The 16553-nt window shown below is 42.1% G+C and overlaps 5 protein-coding genes across 5 annotated transcripts; 3 read left to right on the top strand and 2 right to left on the bottom strand.

The window, feature by feature from the left end:
* Positions 1–354: 354 nt before the first annotated feature.
* On the top strand, positions 355–3261 carry EAF02_004049 (uncharacterized protein; the record flags this gene model as incomplete). Its single annotated transcript, XM_038900097.1, has 9 exons — positions 355–506; positions 566–590; positions 646–663; positions 718–750; positions 828–934; positions 1009–1708; positions 1768–2447; positions 2503–3186; positions 3237–3261. The coding sequence occupies 9 exons, from the start codon at positions 355–357 to the stop codon at positions 3259–3261; spliced, it is 2424 nt and encodes an 807-aa protein (XP_038759804.1).
* Positions 3262–5612: 2351 nt separating this feature from the next.
* EAF02_004048 (uncharacterized protein) lies at positions 5613–6511 on the top strand (the record flags this gene model as incomplete). Its single annotated transcript, XM_038900096.1, has 3 exons — positions 5613–5991; positions 6055–6161; positions 6272–6511. 3 exons carry the CDS (start codon positions 5613–5615, stop codon positions 6509–6511), a joined length of 726 nt encoding a protein of 241 aa, XP_038759803.1.
* A 3090-nt stretch (positions 6512–9601) lies between these two features.
* EAF02_004047 (uncharacterized protein) lies at positions 9602–10364 on the bottom strand (the record flags this gene model as incomplete). The annotated part of the gene is made up of 2 exons (XM_038900095.1): positions 9602–10192; positions 10257–10364. 2 exons carry the CDS (start codon positions 10362–10364, stop codon positions 9602–9604), a joined length of 699 nt encoding a protein of 232 aa, XP_038759802.1.
* A 564-nt stretch (positions 10365–10928) lies between these two features.
* On the top strand, positions 10929–12082 carry EAF02_004046 (uncharacterized protein; the record flags this gene model as incomplete). Its single annotated transcript, XM_038900094.1, has 2 exons — positions 10929–11061; positions 11130–12082. 2 exons carry the CDS (start codon positions 10929–10931, stop codon positions 12080–12082), a joined length of 1086 nt encoding a protein of 361 aa, XP_038759801.1.
* A 1190-nt stretch (positions 12083–13272) lies between these two features.
* Positions 13273–14311, bottom strand: EAF02_004045 (uncharacterized protein; the record flags this gene model as incomplete). The annotated part of the gene is made up of 4 exons (XM_038900093.1): positions 13273–13630; positions 13683–13886; positions 13937–14216; positions 14302–14311. The coding sequence occupies 4 exons, from the start codon at positions 14309–14311 to the stop codon at positions 13273–13275; spliced, it is 852 nt and encodes a 283-aa protein (XP_038759800.1).
* Positions 14312–16553: the final 2242 nt, after the last annotated feature.

Here is a 16553-nt window from a genome sequence, read left to right as displayed (position 1 = left end):
CATGACCACCAATCTTAGAGCCTCGGTGCCACGCGATATCTCACTGTGATTCTCATACTGTCATCTGTACATCGTCCAGGCTTGTGTCGCACTATTACTGCACTCCAAGAATTTCAGGGACATGGCATGCATGAAGTTACGAGTGCGGTATCGACCTTAGCTCTTCTTATTCCCACACCCCACATTAAAAACCCATCACCTAATAGCTAAATATCGTACGAGCATTAGAAATCATTAATCCCCATATTTTGGGGAGAGCCCAAATAATATTCTCATTCTCTCATTCGTCATGATCATGACTACATATCATGAGAATTTCTCAAACTTTTGTCTTCGAGAACGATCTCTTCAACGATGAATCCCTCGACCGGTCTCCAATTTGCTCCTGAACACCAACAACATTATTCTGAAGAGGACCACTTGGGACATCATGGTGCTTCAAATAACAAACCAGAAGATATGTCCACGAAGTCTACTTCCTTGCCATGTCGTCGAACTTTTCGCAGGTAAGGGCTCCATGAATAGAGTTTTCTTCCTATGTATAGTTTGCTAAATAGAAATGAAGACCTCGGGCAGGTAGAGCATGCGGGGTAAGTACCATCTTCACTCTAGATGGCAGTCGATACTAATGCCATTCTTGAACAGATGTGCCATTCAAGAAGAGTATGAAATTTCACCTTGAATCATACTTTTATGTATATCATTGACGCGAACTAGGTGCGATGCGACGCAGGATCTCACGGAATCCCAGTGAGTATAAACCATTCACCAATTCCTTTGCTTTAAATGCTTACTTCTTCATTATTACTAACTCCACGATTTTGTAGTGTACAAATTGTGAAGCATTCTTCTTGGACTGCAATATTCCCCCGCGAAAGAAGAACGTGAGCAGGGAAGGAACGACCGCCGGAAGAAGAAAGTCCGCCAGTTCATTGTCAGTACTTAGACCAAGATCTTGCTGAAATTCATCCCTCAAATTTTTGCTTTTGTATTCTTACACGAATATAGAATTAAGCAGCGCGGTCATTCCAATGAGAACGGCGATGGAGAAGAGGAAAAGAATGACGATGATGAGCTTCCTCGGCCAGTCGCGTCAAATCACGATGATTTTGCCTCTCTGATTCTTCAAGCTGGTCACCATATCAAGCAGCAACCTGATAGTACCAAACAATACGTCAAATTAATAAGTCCACCAATTTCTTCATCGGCAATTGAAAATCCTGGAAAAGTAGCATACTTACAGGAAAAATCATCATTGGCAATGCTCATGAAGGACTGTTATGGCACAACGGACGCTGTGCACTATCCTCTTCCGGTGGACGCTGCAAATCAACGCATGGCTACAAAAATGAACCCAGAAGAAATGGATATCCTTGCAAAGCGAGGTGCACTACAACTTCCTCCTCGAGATTTGTGTGAGGAATTGATTGATGCATATTTTAAATGGGTAGCTCCCGTCATTCCAATCATTAATAAATCGTGGTTCATGCAACGTTGGCACGACCTCGATAATCAGCCTCCCTTACTTCTAATGCAAGCAATCTTATTAGCTGGATCCAGAGTTTGCACTACATCCATGCTTTTGGATGCAAATGGTTCCCCCATTCCAGCAGCAACAATATTCTATAAAAGAGCAAAAGCGCTCTACGATGCTGATTATGAGGAAGATCGGGTTGTTATAGTTCAGGCACTTATTCTCTTAGGATGGGTACGTTCTTGGTTCCTTATATCTGCGTCATTGATTAGAATACTAATATTTCAAAATAGTACTGGGAAGAGCCAGGGGTGGTTACAAAAAATGTTTTTTATTGGAATGGGCTGGCGACTACTATCGCTCAAGGATTCGGAATGCACCGAAATCCCAGTGGCTCTCGTCTCAGTCCCGCAGACAAAAGGCTTTGGAAAAGGATCTGGTGGACTTTGTACATCAGAGATCGGTCCGTAGCAACCGCCCTTGGACGCCCAGCACATATCAATTTGGAAGATTCCGATTTAGAAATGATTCGGGAAGAAGATTTCGTTGACGATCACACGGGACCTGAGGATGAAATACAAGTGCAATTCTTTCTGCACTATGTGAAAATTTGCGAGATCATGGATGACATACTCTTTCAGCATTACTCTTTACAATCCAAGAAGCATGGCAATAGTTCTCTCATCCTACAGCAGTGCGATCAAGCTTTAAATGAATGGCTTCAGAATTGCCCCAGACAGATTCGATGGAATTCTTCAAACAACAACTTCTGGTCCTCGTATTTGTACTCTATATACCACACTACAAGGTGCCTCTTGTATCGTGCCTACTTGCCATCAGTCAAGTCATCATTTGAACTTCACGAGAAGCTTGATATTTCACAACACCCTGCTTTTCAATCTGCAGGCGCAATCACTTCAGTCGCTGAAAATATGATTGCACGCAACGAGTTGAGGCATGCTCCTCCATTTTTGTAAGGAAAAATGTCGCGTATACTGGATATTTTATGGTTGCTAATGATGCTATAGAATATACTCTTTACTGTCTGCCCTGATCATGCATGTCTATGAACTACAAATCTATCTGCCATCAACAAATTCAGATGCTCGCAAAAGAATTTCAATTTGCATGTCTGCTCTGGACAAGCTCTCTGATGTATGGCTAGTCGCTAAGATGGTTAGAGGTCTTTTCGAGACGATTTTGAAGGCAGCAGGATTTGCGAATTACACTCTTGAGGGTACCAAACGTTTCAAGAAAATTGGTGAACATACAGTGCCTGTGTTTAGCTTCATTGAAGAGCCATTGTCAGCATCACAATCAGCGAGAGAGCCCAAGAAAGACAGTCTTCCACTTACGCACTCTCTGTTAGCACACCAAAAAGCAATTCTGAATTTCGTATCAGGAAAGGGTGCAAGTATTTCAAATAAGGGTCGGACATTCAATGGTAACAACGACCGTGTTTCGCCCACGAGCATACCGTCTGCGCCACCAGTTGAGCATCAATCTACTCCATCAATACATGGGGGTGAATATTTCCCCTCTGATGATTTGTGGCCTACTACCTCAATACCCAACCCAAACCAGGAAACGGTTCAATATCAAGACCCTAATTATCCTAGCAGCATGAATTACATATCTCCAGATCAGATGGCATACTGGATACAGCCGGACTTTCAACAAATGATTCCTTCGACTCTAGATGTCGCAGACTGGTAAGTTTCTGCCGTCTGTATCAAGAGAGCAATTACTGACACATGAGCAGGTTCGATTATTTTGGCATGCGATGAAGTGCTTCCAAGTGTACTTCTTCACTCATTTTGATACCTCAAGATATGAAATTCAGTGAAACTATTTTTTGTCGCTTTTAGCATGATCCTATGAATCAGGGCTTCTGGTACATCCAGAATTCTAGATATAGACGACTTGACTGGTATAGATGATCTGGAATCGATTCCGTACAGTCGACCTCAAATATCAAAGGAGAGGTCGTCATCTATCAAAAGGTTGCAAGAACATATTCGGTTAGCGGCCAATGGCGCAGTCAAATTCCACATCGAGCTAAACAGGGCTAACCGAAACGGTAAAAAGTTGCGATTGGCTGGCTAAACAGGTTTTATATCTTGTCCTACTAGATATTCGTCCTTAATGGAGCGTATTCAGCCCTCGCCCTCCAGTATCTAGCACCTACCATTCTAATCGGTGGCACGACAGCGAGCAAAAAAGCTTCTTCTGCCTTTCCCCAGATTTGCGCAATGTATCTACCATCTCGACCTATCATTAAGTCATGTTTAGCTTCCTCTGGCTTGATATTCGCAAAGGGTTTTCGGATCTACATTTGAATTCTACCGGTTAGAATATATGCAATCTCATTGGAAAATTCGCGACGTTTGGTAGCGGCTGAAGGACAATGGTCAAAGGTGTTAAATTTTGTGTATGGGTCGGGGAAGGCTGCACACATGATGACGCAAATTCAGGTCGCTATTCTTTGATGTTTAGTCCCTAGGAAAGAGACAGCAGAGTTGTAATGAGTTGCATGCCGAGCATCCAGATTTACGAATGATCAAATGTCAACCTTCATGAGTGGGAAACAAAATTATGACTGCGGAAAAAGTCTTGAGAACCCATGATCTGGATCATATACCTTAGTAGAATTTACGGTATACCTCGGTGGATTGGGCTTCCATTCAAGCAAATTAATTTTCGGAGTATCATGTCTACTTACAATTTGCGTCCAGCCCCATCATTCTAGTCTAGTCTATCAGATCCCGTATTGTGGGGAAAGCCGCATGTGAGATGCTGCAACTCCTGTGGACCAATCACTTACATGATCACTCAACCTGTGTAGCACCATCTGATGTTCTACGTTAATGTTCATTTGATTTCCCTTATATGGCAAAAACACCTCGGCATGACATTGCAGAGTGGTTAGATGTTTCATACTGTGCTCAGATAATTGCATAAGGTCATCATTGTATATGCTTCTTTTAATTCTATCATGGAAACTCTCGTTAAAGATGCGATTGGCTCAGGGGTCCTGTTTCAAGAAACAATTTACTCCACTTGCTTTCAGATCAAGAAATTTTTGGAAACTCAACGATGGATCATAGCTCAGACCAGACAAAACCCCATTTATATGAGATGAAAGGAGTAATGTTATTTTGAGAAACTGCAATCTATGATCCCAATTTATCTTTGAACCTTACCCGTGGATCATGATCTACATGCAAGTGTCATGGCGTGGCGGCAATCATAGTGGAAAATTGTGGGGAAACCTTGTCATAATGACATTGACTAATGTGAAAAAAAACGTCTTGATTTTGGATTTTTTTTGCGAAACTCATACTCCTTCTTGGTGTTCTTCGGATTGTTTCTCTCAAGTATATGATGTATCTCTTGGAGAACAAAGCGCCGAGGTATTTTTATGTTCTTCAATGCAATGTCAACAAAGCCTTGATTGACAGTTCAGATGATGAACGTAAAGAGGGGTGAGTACAGTTGTTACATTCCATTGGAATGATATTGGAAATCGAAGATTGGATGAGAATACCCCGCATTCTTGGCTCATATCGGCTTGCATCCGCGAGGTGTAGACATGGAGCACTAACTCCCGGCATTGCAGACTCCAAGAACACCTCGGGGCGACATCAGAACAGTGACATATCAATTTTGTGTATCTGCTCCTGCTAGAAGTCATATATACATATTTTTAGTAGGAAACAAAGCAATACGGTGGAGTATCTGGTACCCACTTGGTACAATGGGAGAACGTCTCTTTGCAAAAGGAATATTTCGCGGGAAGACCCGCTTTTTACTCCTTCATATATTCTAGACGAATACCTGGGGAATTTCAAGCCAGCAAGTGATGAGTTTGTTTTTCTCTCTCGTCTAGTTGTTAGCTTAGTGTTGTGGGTAAGAATTATTGATGTAATGTGAGCCAATTTAATGGGATGAGGCTGGCGAAACATTCCAAGGAAGTGTAACTATATATGAGCATTGAATATCCTCTGATTTTTTGTATATCAGTTTCATCTCATCTCATCTCATCTCATCTGATTCTTTATCTCTCATCCTTACTGTGACTTCCTTCCCAAACACACCCAGCATAATCCAGCTCCTCGCCAACAACACACCACTCAAAATGCACTCACCACTCGCACTACTCTCCCTCCTCTCCATCTTCTCCAACTCCCTCATCCACGCAAACCCTCTCCCTCTTCCCATCCCCGTACCCGAAACCTCCGCCGCAAACGCAACCGCAGCCTGCACCGACATCCGCATCATCACCGCGCGCGCATCCACCGAAATGCCCGGCGAAGGCATCATCGGTTCCCTCGCGTCAGCCATCCAACTCGCGACTAGCAAATCCGTCACGCGAACTTCGGTTTCCTATCCAGCGGTGCTGGCGCCTTATGCACCCAGTGTTGCAAGTGGTGTTGCGGCTATGAAGGCGGATATTATTGCGGCGGTTGATGCGTGTCCGTCGCAGAAAATTGTTCTTTTGGGATATTCGCAGGGTGGTGAGTTTCTTCTGCTTTATTTCTTATCTTATTTTGCACTGCTGATGTGTGATGAATTTACAGCTGAATGTATCAGTGATACGCTTGGAGGTGGCGGCGGCGGAACATTGGGGACGAAAACTCCGGCGATTGACTCCGCGTATGGTTCGCATGTTAAGGCTGCTGTTATGGTATATATCTTACTCTCCTATTCATCCTCTTTTAATTCTCTTTTTAGCCGATGTTCTTCGTCTACAGTTTACATCCCTATCACATGATATCTAACAATCTTCTCGAATAGATGGGTGATCCTCGCTACATGGTCAACCAACAATCTTTCCACGTAGGAACCTGTTTCCAAAACGGACTCTTTCCCCGCTCGAGCGATCAATCGCTCACAGCCTATTCGAGTATCGTGAAATCGTACTGCGATTTTGGAGATCCTTTTTGCTGCTCGGGATTGGATACTTTGGCTCATTTGACGTATGTGACGAAGTATCAATCGTTGGCTTTGTCGTTTGTTTTGGGGAAGATCGCTTAAGGTAGACAGGGAAATTGAGGATAGGAATTATTGGAAAGAGTATGGAATGGGAGAAAGTAAACGGTGGAGAGAGGAAATTGGGTAGGGTGGAGTGGAAGAAAATGATGAAGTACATCACTTTGGGTGGTGGTATGGTTTATGCTTCTTTTGGATATATATATATATATATATATATTTCTCTTCTTTGTATCTACCTTTTTTTATGATGATGAAATTGGACTAGGGGGAGTGGCATTCAACATGCTAGTTATGAAATTCTTTCTTCCATCTTTGGTTCTTTCGAATTCGATGTGTGCCTCTGTGAGAATATATACCATAGTGGTGATACTCCCGAGATCATGCATCCATGCACTAAGATGCCATCTACTCACTTGTGATGTTTAGAGCTGGTATATCTCGAGATTGCTGTATCAAAGCCACGGAATGGTAGTGATACAATTTCACTTCCAGAGGGAAGTGAAACAACATCCAATGAAAGATTCAAATCTAGAGTTCAATTTCGCAATATCTATTTCCATCGCTGTTCAAATAAAACTTGTCCCGCAGAAAAGTTGTATATCATCCTTCGAAACCCTACAAGATCTATGCTCTATCATCAACCCAAAATCATGAAACTTGCAAAACTATCCTGGATTTCTCCCAATAGGAACACACCCAGCAGAATGAAGTACAAGATTTTGATGAAGGGCCTGTCAAATATATCATAATTTTTGATTTTTAAAATGTTACATTTAACGTCGAAAATGAAGGGTTTACCGTGGAAATCCATTGACCGAAAGAAAATAAGAGGAGATAATGAAGAAAGACCACCAGAATCGGGATCACGGATCTGGAGCTACTATTCTTGCGTTTCTCTCGACTGTTGTCTCTCAAAAAGAACAATCGTCTGTCTATATGATTTAACCCTATAAAAGAAAGAGTCGAGCGTTAAAGGTGGAAAGCACAAGAAATCTACAGGTAAGCGTCATGATCATTTCAGTCACGGTAAGTAGTCTATCATAACTTACCATCAATTCCAATCAGTACCAAGCTTTTTACAAGGGGCACTATAAATAAATCCATGTCTTTCTGCCTATATAACCGCAGCGTACCTCAAGACGAACCGTACCGATACCAATGGCTCCTTCGCCCGCAGTGTTGAACTAATCGTCGGGGGAGATGGTTTGGTATTTGAGGAAGTTGGATTGTATAGGTGTGGAATGGAATTTTTATCGGGAATAAATGCCCAGTGTGTGAGACGGTCTGGTATTATGGGGTTACTAGGTTTGCTTCCCATCATGAAGACTGTGAGAAGTTGACGGATAGACTTCTTAGTGGAATTTTGTGGGTTGGAATGTCTCGAAACAGCTGTCTGGAATCACAAAATGGATAGCGGAAGGACTTCTTGATTCGTTCGATTGATGTTGAATACCCTTTTAAGGAGGTAGCTTAGCCGTCAAAACATGTAACTTGAAAAAAAGAATGACTTTACCGCTTTATCAAACTTTAAGATAACAATTCCAGTGTAAATAATAACAGGTAGTGATCAGGAGAAAGAAGCACAAGCACTGAATCGTGGTGTTGTGTGTCAAAAGATGGAAGAAAAGAAAGGGACGGAAACGAAAGGGGGATGCTTTTTAATGATTAAAATTCTCGCTTGTCAGTTTGATGGCTAGTGAAGGAACTTAAACAAAAAATAAATGAGAAGATAATTTGTAAGATGAGGGGTGTTTCTAGATGGGTATTAATCCCCAGATTCGACGACCACATTCATCGTAATTTGCATCATCAAATTCTCTTAAACTACCTAACAGAGCAATATCCCGAGTATCTGTTTGACTTCTCGCTCAAGATGAATTGCCTCAGTTTTGTTTTGATCAATCTTGTTGTTAAGTGATTTCTACACATTAACAGTATAGCTAGGTAGGCAGACAGAAAAGATGTGGTGCCCATCTACCGACAAGAGTTCGTGGTCTAATTGCCTCAATATGCTCTTGAGTGATTCGAGACTTGAGAAATTGCACAATTTCTCATCTCAATATAACACCAAAGAAGACAAGATGTCAGTTTTCGGTATCTACTCTCCTGTCTCAACTTGTTAGACCACTTTCAAGCGGAAACTTGATGATTGCCAGACAACCAAGTCCCAGATTGACTCCTCCGAATAAGAAGCATCATTCAATTCAAGCTTCGCATATCTCATGCTCGATGCAGAAAATAACGAAAACAGTCAACCTGTTAGCACCTCCCTCACCAACTGTTTCCTAGTTCTGAAATATATTTACAGAAGCTGTGAATACATGAGCATGAAATGGATATTTATTAGGAAGTGATAGGCCAAGAGCTTCAATATTGTAGAATATGCCATCACAAGTTCTTTTAACCTTTCTCCTAGCTTTCTATGCAAGTGTTCATTTTAATATCAATACCATGGGCATCCATTTACTTCGCCGAATACTGGATTATATACACTTGTGTACCCAGGTATTTTAACACTTCAATCAAAGCAATCAACATCAGTGACTACAGGAGTTCAACAAGAGGAAATCACCGAGTCCACCTTCGAACGAGAGACGTTACAGAACTGAATAACAAATTAGAGACTCAAGAAACTTTGAGTTAATCATAAATTGGCATGGTGTAGAAATTACTGAACCTCTTTAACCAAATTTTAGAGGAAATAAAAGATCGAGAAAATGTGACACCGTGTCTCCATTTGAAAGCAACTAAGCGTCATATCTAGTTATCTAGTTATTGATGTGCTCTTGTCAATCTCTCATTGATCCAAAAGCATTCTTCTCAAACCTGGTAATGAGCTATTGAGATAATATTGAGTTTTCTCTGTCCCTTGGTCAAATGTCATTTGAATTAAACGCAAGCAATTTATAAAAACCTGAATGGAGCCCGAATTCATGGATGAGCCAGTGACTTCAAAGACAACTCGCCCCTGCACTAATATTCCTCGAATCCTCGCTTCACCCTAATCTTGGTCTCGAGCTGATGTTGTTCCTGCTAGAGCACTGCTTTTCTTACTTTGAATTTCTCTATGAAAAGTCAAATACTTCCAATATGTATCAATCAACTTTCTGGACTCCATTCCTAATCGCCACCTCAATGAACACCATTTAATAAAGTTTCACCCTCAGCACTATTTCCTCCTTCCCGTGAATCCTCCAAAATCCAATCCCTAACTGCACCCTTCCAATCACTTACCCTGCCATCCCCAACCTTCACACTAACAACCCTAACCTCCTCCCCCTCCACAAACACTCTTCCCCCATCTCCTTCTCCAGCCCTAACTCCCTCCTCCCCAAGGAAAACACAATTCTCCAAATGTTTCTCCCTCAACCATTTTTCCTCCTCTCCTCCCCTTTCGACTATCCTCGCTTCCCCATTAATCGTCGCACTAATACTACTAATCGCACTTGTATTCAATCCTATCAGCATTTCTGCCAAACTGCTTCTCCCCCCCGCGTTCCGCGGCGGACTCGTAGCTCTGTTTCCCGTAGGCGGCCTATGCGAGACCCAGTCGTGGACTAATAACGAGACGTGTGGGTTTTCAAGAAGATTGTAGGTTTTCTTCGAGGAGGGATTCGTCGTCATTATGATGGTGGGATAGGGAGACCAGGGGGTGCTGGGCAGGTAGGTATAGTTCATGAGAGAAACGTGAGGACGGAGAGATGTGCATGTTGCGAGATGTAGCTATAGATTATATATTATCAGTGTTGCTCGTGAAGAAGATGTATTGAGAAAGGCGACGACATACAAATCTAGCATTTTCTAAACATTGAACGACTTCCGATGGTAAGGTTCTCGAGACTCGGAGATTGGTGGTGCCAGCTGAGGCTTCGTAGTTCAAAGGAGCTTCCGCCATGATCTCTTTGTGTCAATATGTTTTTGAGATGTAATCTGAAGTTAATTGTGATATATTCAAGAAAAGTCGAAGCAGCGACGAGTACCGATGGGAGAGAAGCTTAAAATGTAAGAGGAGATCGGGCATGGCGGGGCATTACCTGATCTGATCTTATTGATGATGTCTGATTACGTAATATTCGATAAGCTCTAATCTTCATCTCGAACTGATCGCAAAGTGTAACCTCGATGTCTAAAGCAATGGATTTCTACAACTTCATTCACATATTCCCAATTTCATGAAACAGATAGAGGAAGTATCCTCTATTGCTGCCATAGTTATGTATACTTTTATCAATGTAAGTATAAAGTAGAAAGGATAAGATTTGGGCTTATTTGCAGCCATTTCTGAAAAGCTCTTATCTAATCTCCTCTACAACATTTCTTTCATTCTTGTCAAAATTCACATTGCTCTTTTCTTTTGCATTGAAGTCCTCGTTGCAGAATACTCTGTCGCATTGATTTTCTCTAATGCTACTCTCATTTTTCATATTGATCTCCTGTCTTTCCTTATGATTACCAAATCATGATTCCTTTACCTCCTCCCTCAGTCCGGAGCAATTTCATCCGCCACATTCATCTCAGCGGCGTTACCCCCTTCCACATTGCTCAAACCATTCAATCCACGCTCGTATCCAGATTGCTTGAATATAAAAAGGGTATGCCTATTATGACATCACATTTCCCTCCTTCTCCTCTCCTATCATGATACTAACCCAGCAAGCAGAAACCTCAGCTCAGCAAGATCCCGATCTCAAACCTCCCGCGCCAATCCCCACAGTCCTCACATTCCAACCCACACCCGTCTATACCACCGGACGGCGCGAGCTCCAAACCCCCCTCTCAGAACCCCTCCTCAAATCTCTTCGCGAACCATTTCTTCCCCTCTCAACCACCCATCTCCCCACCATCCGCAAACCATTCAGCCCCTCTTCCAAGAAAGAACAAATAGCCGACGTGGTGCAAACACCTCGCGGCGGACTCATCACATTCCACGGTCCCGGTCAACTAGTCATCTATCCCATCATCGACTTACTCGCATTCCGCAACCTCGGCGCAAAATGCTACGTAAACCTCCTCGAAGAATCCACCATCCGACTTCTTCACAAAATGGGCCTGGAGATCCTGGGACGCACCGAGAATCCAGGAGTCTGGTTGAACGAAGGCGAAAAGATCGCAAGTCTCGGTGTCCACTTACGGAGAAACGTGAGTAGCTACGGCGTAGGACTGAACATGATCATGGAACGAGGCTGGTGGGATCGCATCACGGCCTGCGGACTCGACGGCAAAAAAATCGTAGGCATCGATGAACAAATGCCAAATATAGAAAAACGAGGTTTCGCAAACGAGCTAGAAAACTGGCACTCCTCATACAAAGCCATGTTAGAGAACGGAGCTGCGGTAGCCCAAACATGGGTCGACGAATTTGCCTTGGGATTAGGACGACTCGACCGCGGCGAGAAATGTGAGGGGAGTAGAACCGCGAGTGAAAATGATGTCACATCTACATCGGAAGAAACGACAAAGCTGGGAAATGTAAATGGGAAGCATTGGATGGGATGGGAAGATATGCCTGAATCAGTGAGGAACTTGATTCCGCTTGACATACGCGGGGGAAACGAATTGAATATTAGTACGGGAGGGGGATATGTGGAATATCGACGGTGGAGAGAGGAGTAAAGGGGAAGAATTTGAGTGAATAATTACCTAGGACTAGGTATTATCTATAAGCTTTCTTGCTCTTATATTATAATCTTACCTTATAAAATGAATACTTCAAGTGTAGTAGATGAGATGAATTGAAATCAAGATGAAGAGTGAATATCTACTTAGCTAAATAGATATTTAAACCCCTTGTAAGATAAATAGTAGTAGTCTAGAGTAGATATCCATCTACTTGTATCTCTCTCTCTCTCGCGCTCTATCTCGCGTTCTCCCCCCCCCCCCTATAAGCCATTAAGCAATTTAAGATCAATAAGCAAACAAGTAATCAAATAAAGTATTAAGTAATAAAACAATCAAGCGAGAAGTTAAAAGATCTAAATAGAATATTATTATATAGATCTGGTATTTTAGCTACTATTTCGTTATATCTACTTATTTAGTCTTCCCTCTTTCTTCTCTTTCTTCCTCTTTCTGCTCTGTCTTCTCTTTCCTTCTCTTTCTTCGCTTTCTCGCTTGCGTTCTGCGTTCTTCTTCTCGGTCTTCTCTTTCTTCTCTTTCTTCTTTCTTCTCTTTCTCTCTTCTCAATTCTCAATTCTCAATTCTCAATCCTAATCTCAATCCTAATCTCAATTATAACCCTTATAATAAAAAGTTTCATTTTAATTAAGAAGATAAAATCACAACTGAATAATAAATAATAAGAAAGAAAAGTAATAACTACAAATAAAGAAAAATAATCGAGTAAATCAATAATATATATCATTTTATCAAAATCTCATTAAAATCCCTCATCATTCATTCGCATACATACGAATTACTTATATATTTCAAAAGAGCTTTTATTCATTAATACTACTCGTAAAACAACTATCATTAAGGTATTATTACAACCACCAACAAAACACGTGGCAAGGAAAGAAAAGAAAGAAACGCGCATCCCCATCCACCCATCCGCTATCATTATCGCTAACGGGAATCTTCGCGAGATCCCCTGACACCATCACCGCCGCTAATACGGATTCCCCAACCCGTCGAGCCCGTTCACGAATTGATACTCATCCAACCGAAAGCTAATCGTGGGTATCGATTAATTGTTCCTCATTCGTATCCATTCCGGTCGCAATCTTGTCATCCAAGTGGGTCGACGTCGAGCTAAAGATCACAAGATTGTTAGCATCGGCCTTGTCAAAAATGAAGATGCGCATTTAAGCATAATCATCCTTGACAACCCGACGCTGACTTTCGTTTCTGGTGAAGGAGCTATCGTCTCCACGAGTAGCACGCCTCTCGCGTTGATTGCGGTAGAATGAAAACATACCGCCGCCACCAGTCGTACCGGCTGCTTCAATGGGAGCATCACGAACAGCGGATGGCTGGCTATCTCGGCGGCTATCTCGGCGGCGTTCTCGGCGACTTCCACCTACAGTTCCTCCAATACAAAGGAGAAGAGCAGAAATTAGTAAGCATGCCCATGCTGCCCAAGTGAAACCGAATGCATAGCGGCCTAGGCTCGCATCCATACCGAAGCGACGGAACTGGTTGCGGGCTTTCACAAACTCGGCACTGCAACTTGATTAGACGTGATGAATTTTACAACGATGATTAAAAAACTTACGTCATTAATGAAGCTCCAAGGGAGAACCAAAAGAGAGATACCATTGACAAAACCGATCCGGAAAAGGATGCTGTTCTTCCGGTCGCTGCTAAGAGCGAAACAAAGAACGCAAAGACTGCGAACAAGAGTCCCATGAGATAAAATACCCATCCAAATCTCCACATGTAGAAGTAAGAGAAGCTAGTGGTGGATTTTGCGTGCGAGCTATATGAGATTAGTTACCGTCGCGTATTCTTGGATTGAGCACCACTTACCCAAGAAGACTGGATGGCGCACCAGAACCACCTCCAACCCAGGCATAACCAAAGGGAAGAGCCGGTACTGATTTACCACAATCGGTGTTTCCAGCTCCACAAACTCTGAAGAAATTCCATTGTGACACTGGTCTCGCTCCGGCAATGCTTGAAGTGTCGGCTGTGAGAAATTGTGTTTTGTCCAAAGGAGTGGTGCCTGTTATGCCACCTAATATCACAAAGAACATGAACATGATGGAAGCACCGAGGAGGACCAAGGAGACCAAGGCCATGATGCCACCTGCAATTGATCAATGATTAGCGACTCTTCGTGAAGGAATTGGGTGGTGTCACCACGGATCTGAGAGATAGAGATGAGAACTTACGAGCCGCCATGATGGAAGAAGCGAATTAATTGAAAGATATTAAGAGTAGATTCGTGAATGTAACAAGAGGAATGCAATGCAATTGTGAAGAATGATGGGAAACTATTCAAAATGCCATGTTAGCCTCTTACATTCTCTGTTCCAGCCTATCGTACAAATGACCTGGTAGGAAAAATCTCCGCTGTCGTACAAGCGATCCCTTGCAGGTAGGTATCACTTATCGCAGCATCATCAATTCATTGACAGAAAGAGCGGGAAATTACTTACTCCAGATGAGGGGTATCAAAATTGAGCAAGGCTTTCCAAGATGGTACGGAAAGATAGATATTCGGAATATATTGAGGAAAATGGAATGTTTGTTTGAAAGGAAAGAAAAAGATTGAAAGAGCAACCCACGGAAAGCTTTTAATAAGGGTTGAAATTTTAGTCCATGCAGTATATTTCATGTGCTAAGGTAACTCAAGGAAGAACCAAACCAAGTGGAGGTGGGAGCGGGCGGCAGTTACGGCGATGACGATAGTCGGTTCGCTTCCACTAGTAAATTTTGGGGCAAGTGAGTTTGATTTGAATATTGACTTGAATATTGACTTGACGTGATATAATTGATAATTACCAAGAACTTAGTCAGTCGAATTTTCAAGGGAAGGAAACGATGAGGTGGAGGTGAAGGTGGAGGTGAGGATGGATGGATGGATGTGGAGGTTGATGATGGCAGTGATGTGATATAATGTGTCGATGTGTATATGTGTAATTCGTGTATTCAAATAATTAGCTAGACATTGAGCTTGGCTGTTTCTGTTTCTGTTTCTGTTTCTGCTTCTGCTTCATCTGTCTTTTCACTCCATACAGGTCAAAGATATTGTAAAGATTGATGTCATCTCGAGGTAGGTACAAGACTTGGATCTGATTTTCATTTATTTTTTCTTTCTTCTTTCTTTCTTTCGCCCGTCTTCTTTCTTTGTACCGTCAATTTTCTTCTTCAATTCACGTGCCGTGCCGTGCCACACCTTGGTTGATGTTGACTTCCTTGCTGTTTTCTGTCTTCTGTTTCCTTTCATACCTCGGGAACTGAAAACGAAAGTCGACAGTGCTTTGACAATGATTACATATGCACTTGACCGATGAAGCTGTTGACATTTGGATATTGGGATGATGTGGCTGAGGGACGTGATCGATCATACGTCATAATGGAGTGACTAGGGAGGTACTTACTAGTGACCTCACTAGGTAATCCATCCACTGCACTGATCGACTCCTAGGAAGATCCACGATCCACTCCACCGATCTAAGGGTAAAGAGGTAAGAGGTAAGAGTGAAGAGTGAAGAGTGAAGAGTGAAGAGTGAAGAGTGAAGAGTGAAGAGTGAAGAGTGAAGAGTGAAGAGTGAAGAGTGAAGAGTGAAGAGTGAAGAGTGAAGAGTGAAGATTAAAGACTGAAGACTGAAGCAAGAAGAGTGAAGTGAGAAGTAAAAAGCTTTGACCTTATTTTTTATTCTTCTTTCCCTTGTTGATAGTGAGTGATGTTGATAGTGATGGTGATGGTATCATCACTTTCTCTCTGCAACCAAGTTTTACCCCACGACAATGATTCGGTGGAAAGTCTAATGGAAGTACACATCTTGACAATTCCTTCTCTCATTCAAATCCATGACCATTTCGAAAACTAAATAATCCAATAGTATAGATACCTACCTACCTACCTCCAGCAGTACCTCGTAGTTCATCTGATAACTTGATTTTCCGCAAGAATTAATCAAGTTATTGCGACGTTACGATGATTCGATGATGGAAACTACCCCTCCTCTTGGCGATTGGACGTCCTTGGAATTCTAGAATGTCTTGATTTCGATAAAGCGCACGAAGTGGTGCCAATATCATGGAAACGTGACTATCACGAGTACTAGTATGCTGGTAGTGAGCGGAACCGTTTGCAGCCGGACCATCATGGGAAGGGGAAGAAAGGTTCCTCACCGGTAGCTTCCATCTATCCCCGCTTACCTAACTGCTTGATTATATATCCAGCGATAAATGCAAATAACGTGGTTTATCATCAGGTCGCCAATATCACCGGGTCACCATTTTTTTTATTATTTAAACCATTTCAATTCCAATTTGTAATATCTCAATGAATTATTATAAAAACATAATCAAAAGAAGCCTGAATTATTTTAGTTATTAAAACTATTCAAAAATCTAAAAATTTGATAATTATGAAAGCTACGAAAATCTATTCAGTATTTCGATCTATATTATG

This window comes from Botrytis sinoallii (genome assembly GCF_014898435.1).
Source record: "Botrytis sinoallii strain Bc 23 chromosome Unknown BSIN_006, whole genome shotgun sequence".
Lineage (NCBI taxonomy): Eukaryota > Fungi > Ascomycota > Leotiomycetes > Helotiales > Sclerotiniaceae > Botrytis > Botrytis sinoallii.
This window is presented reverse-complemented; position numbering and strand designations above follow the sequence as displayed.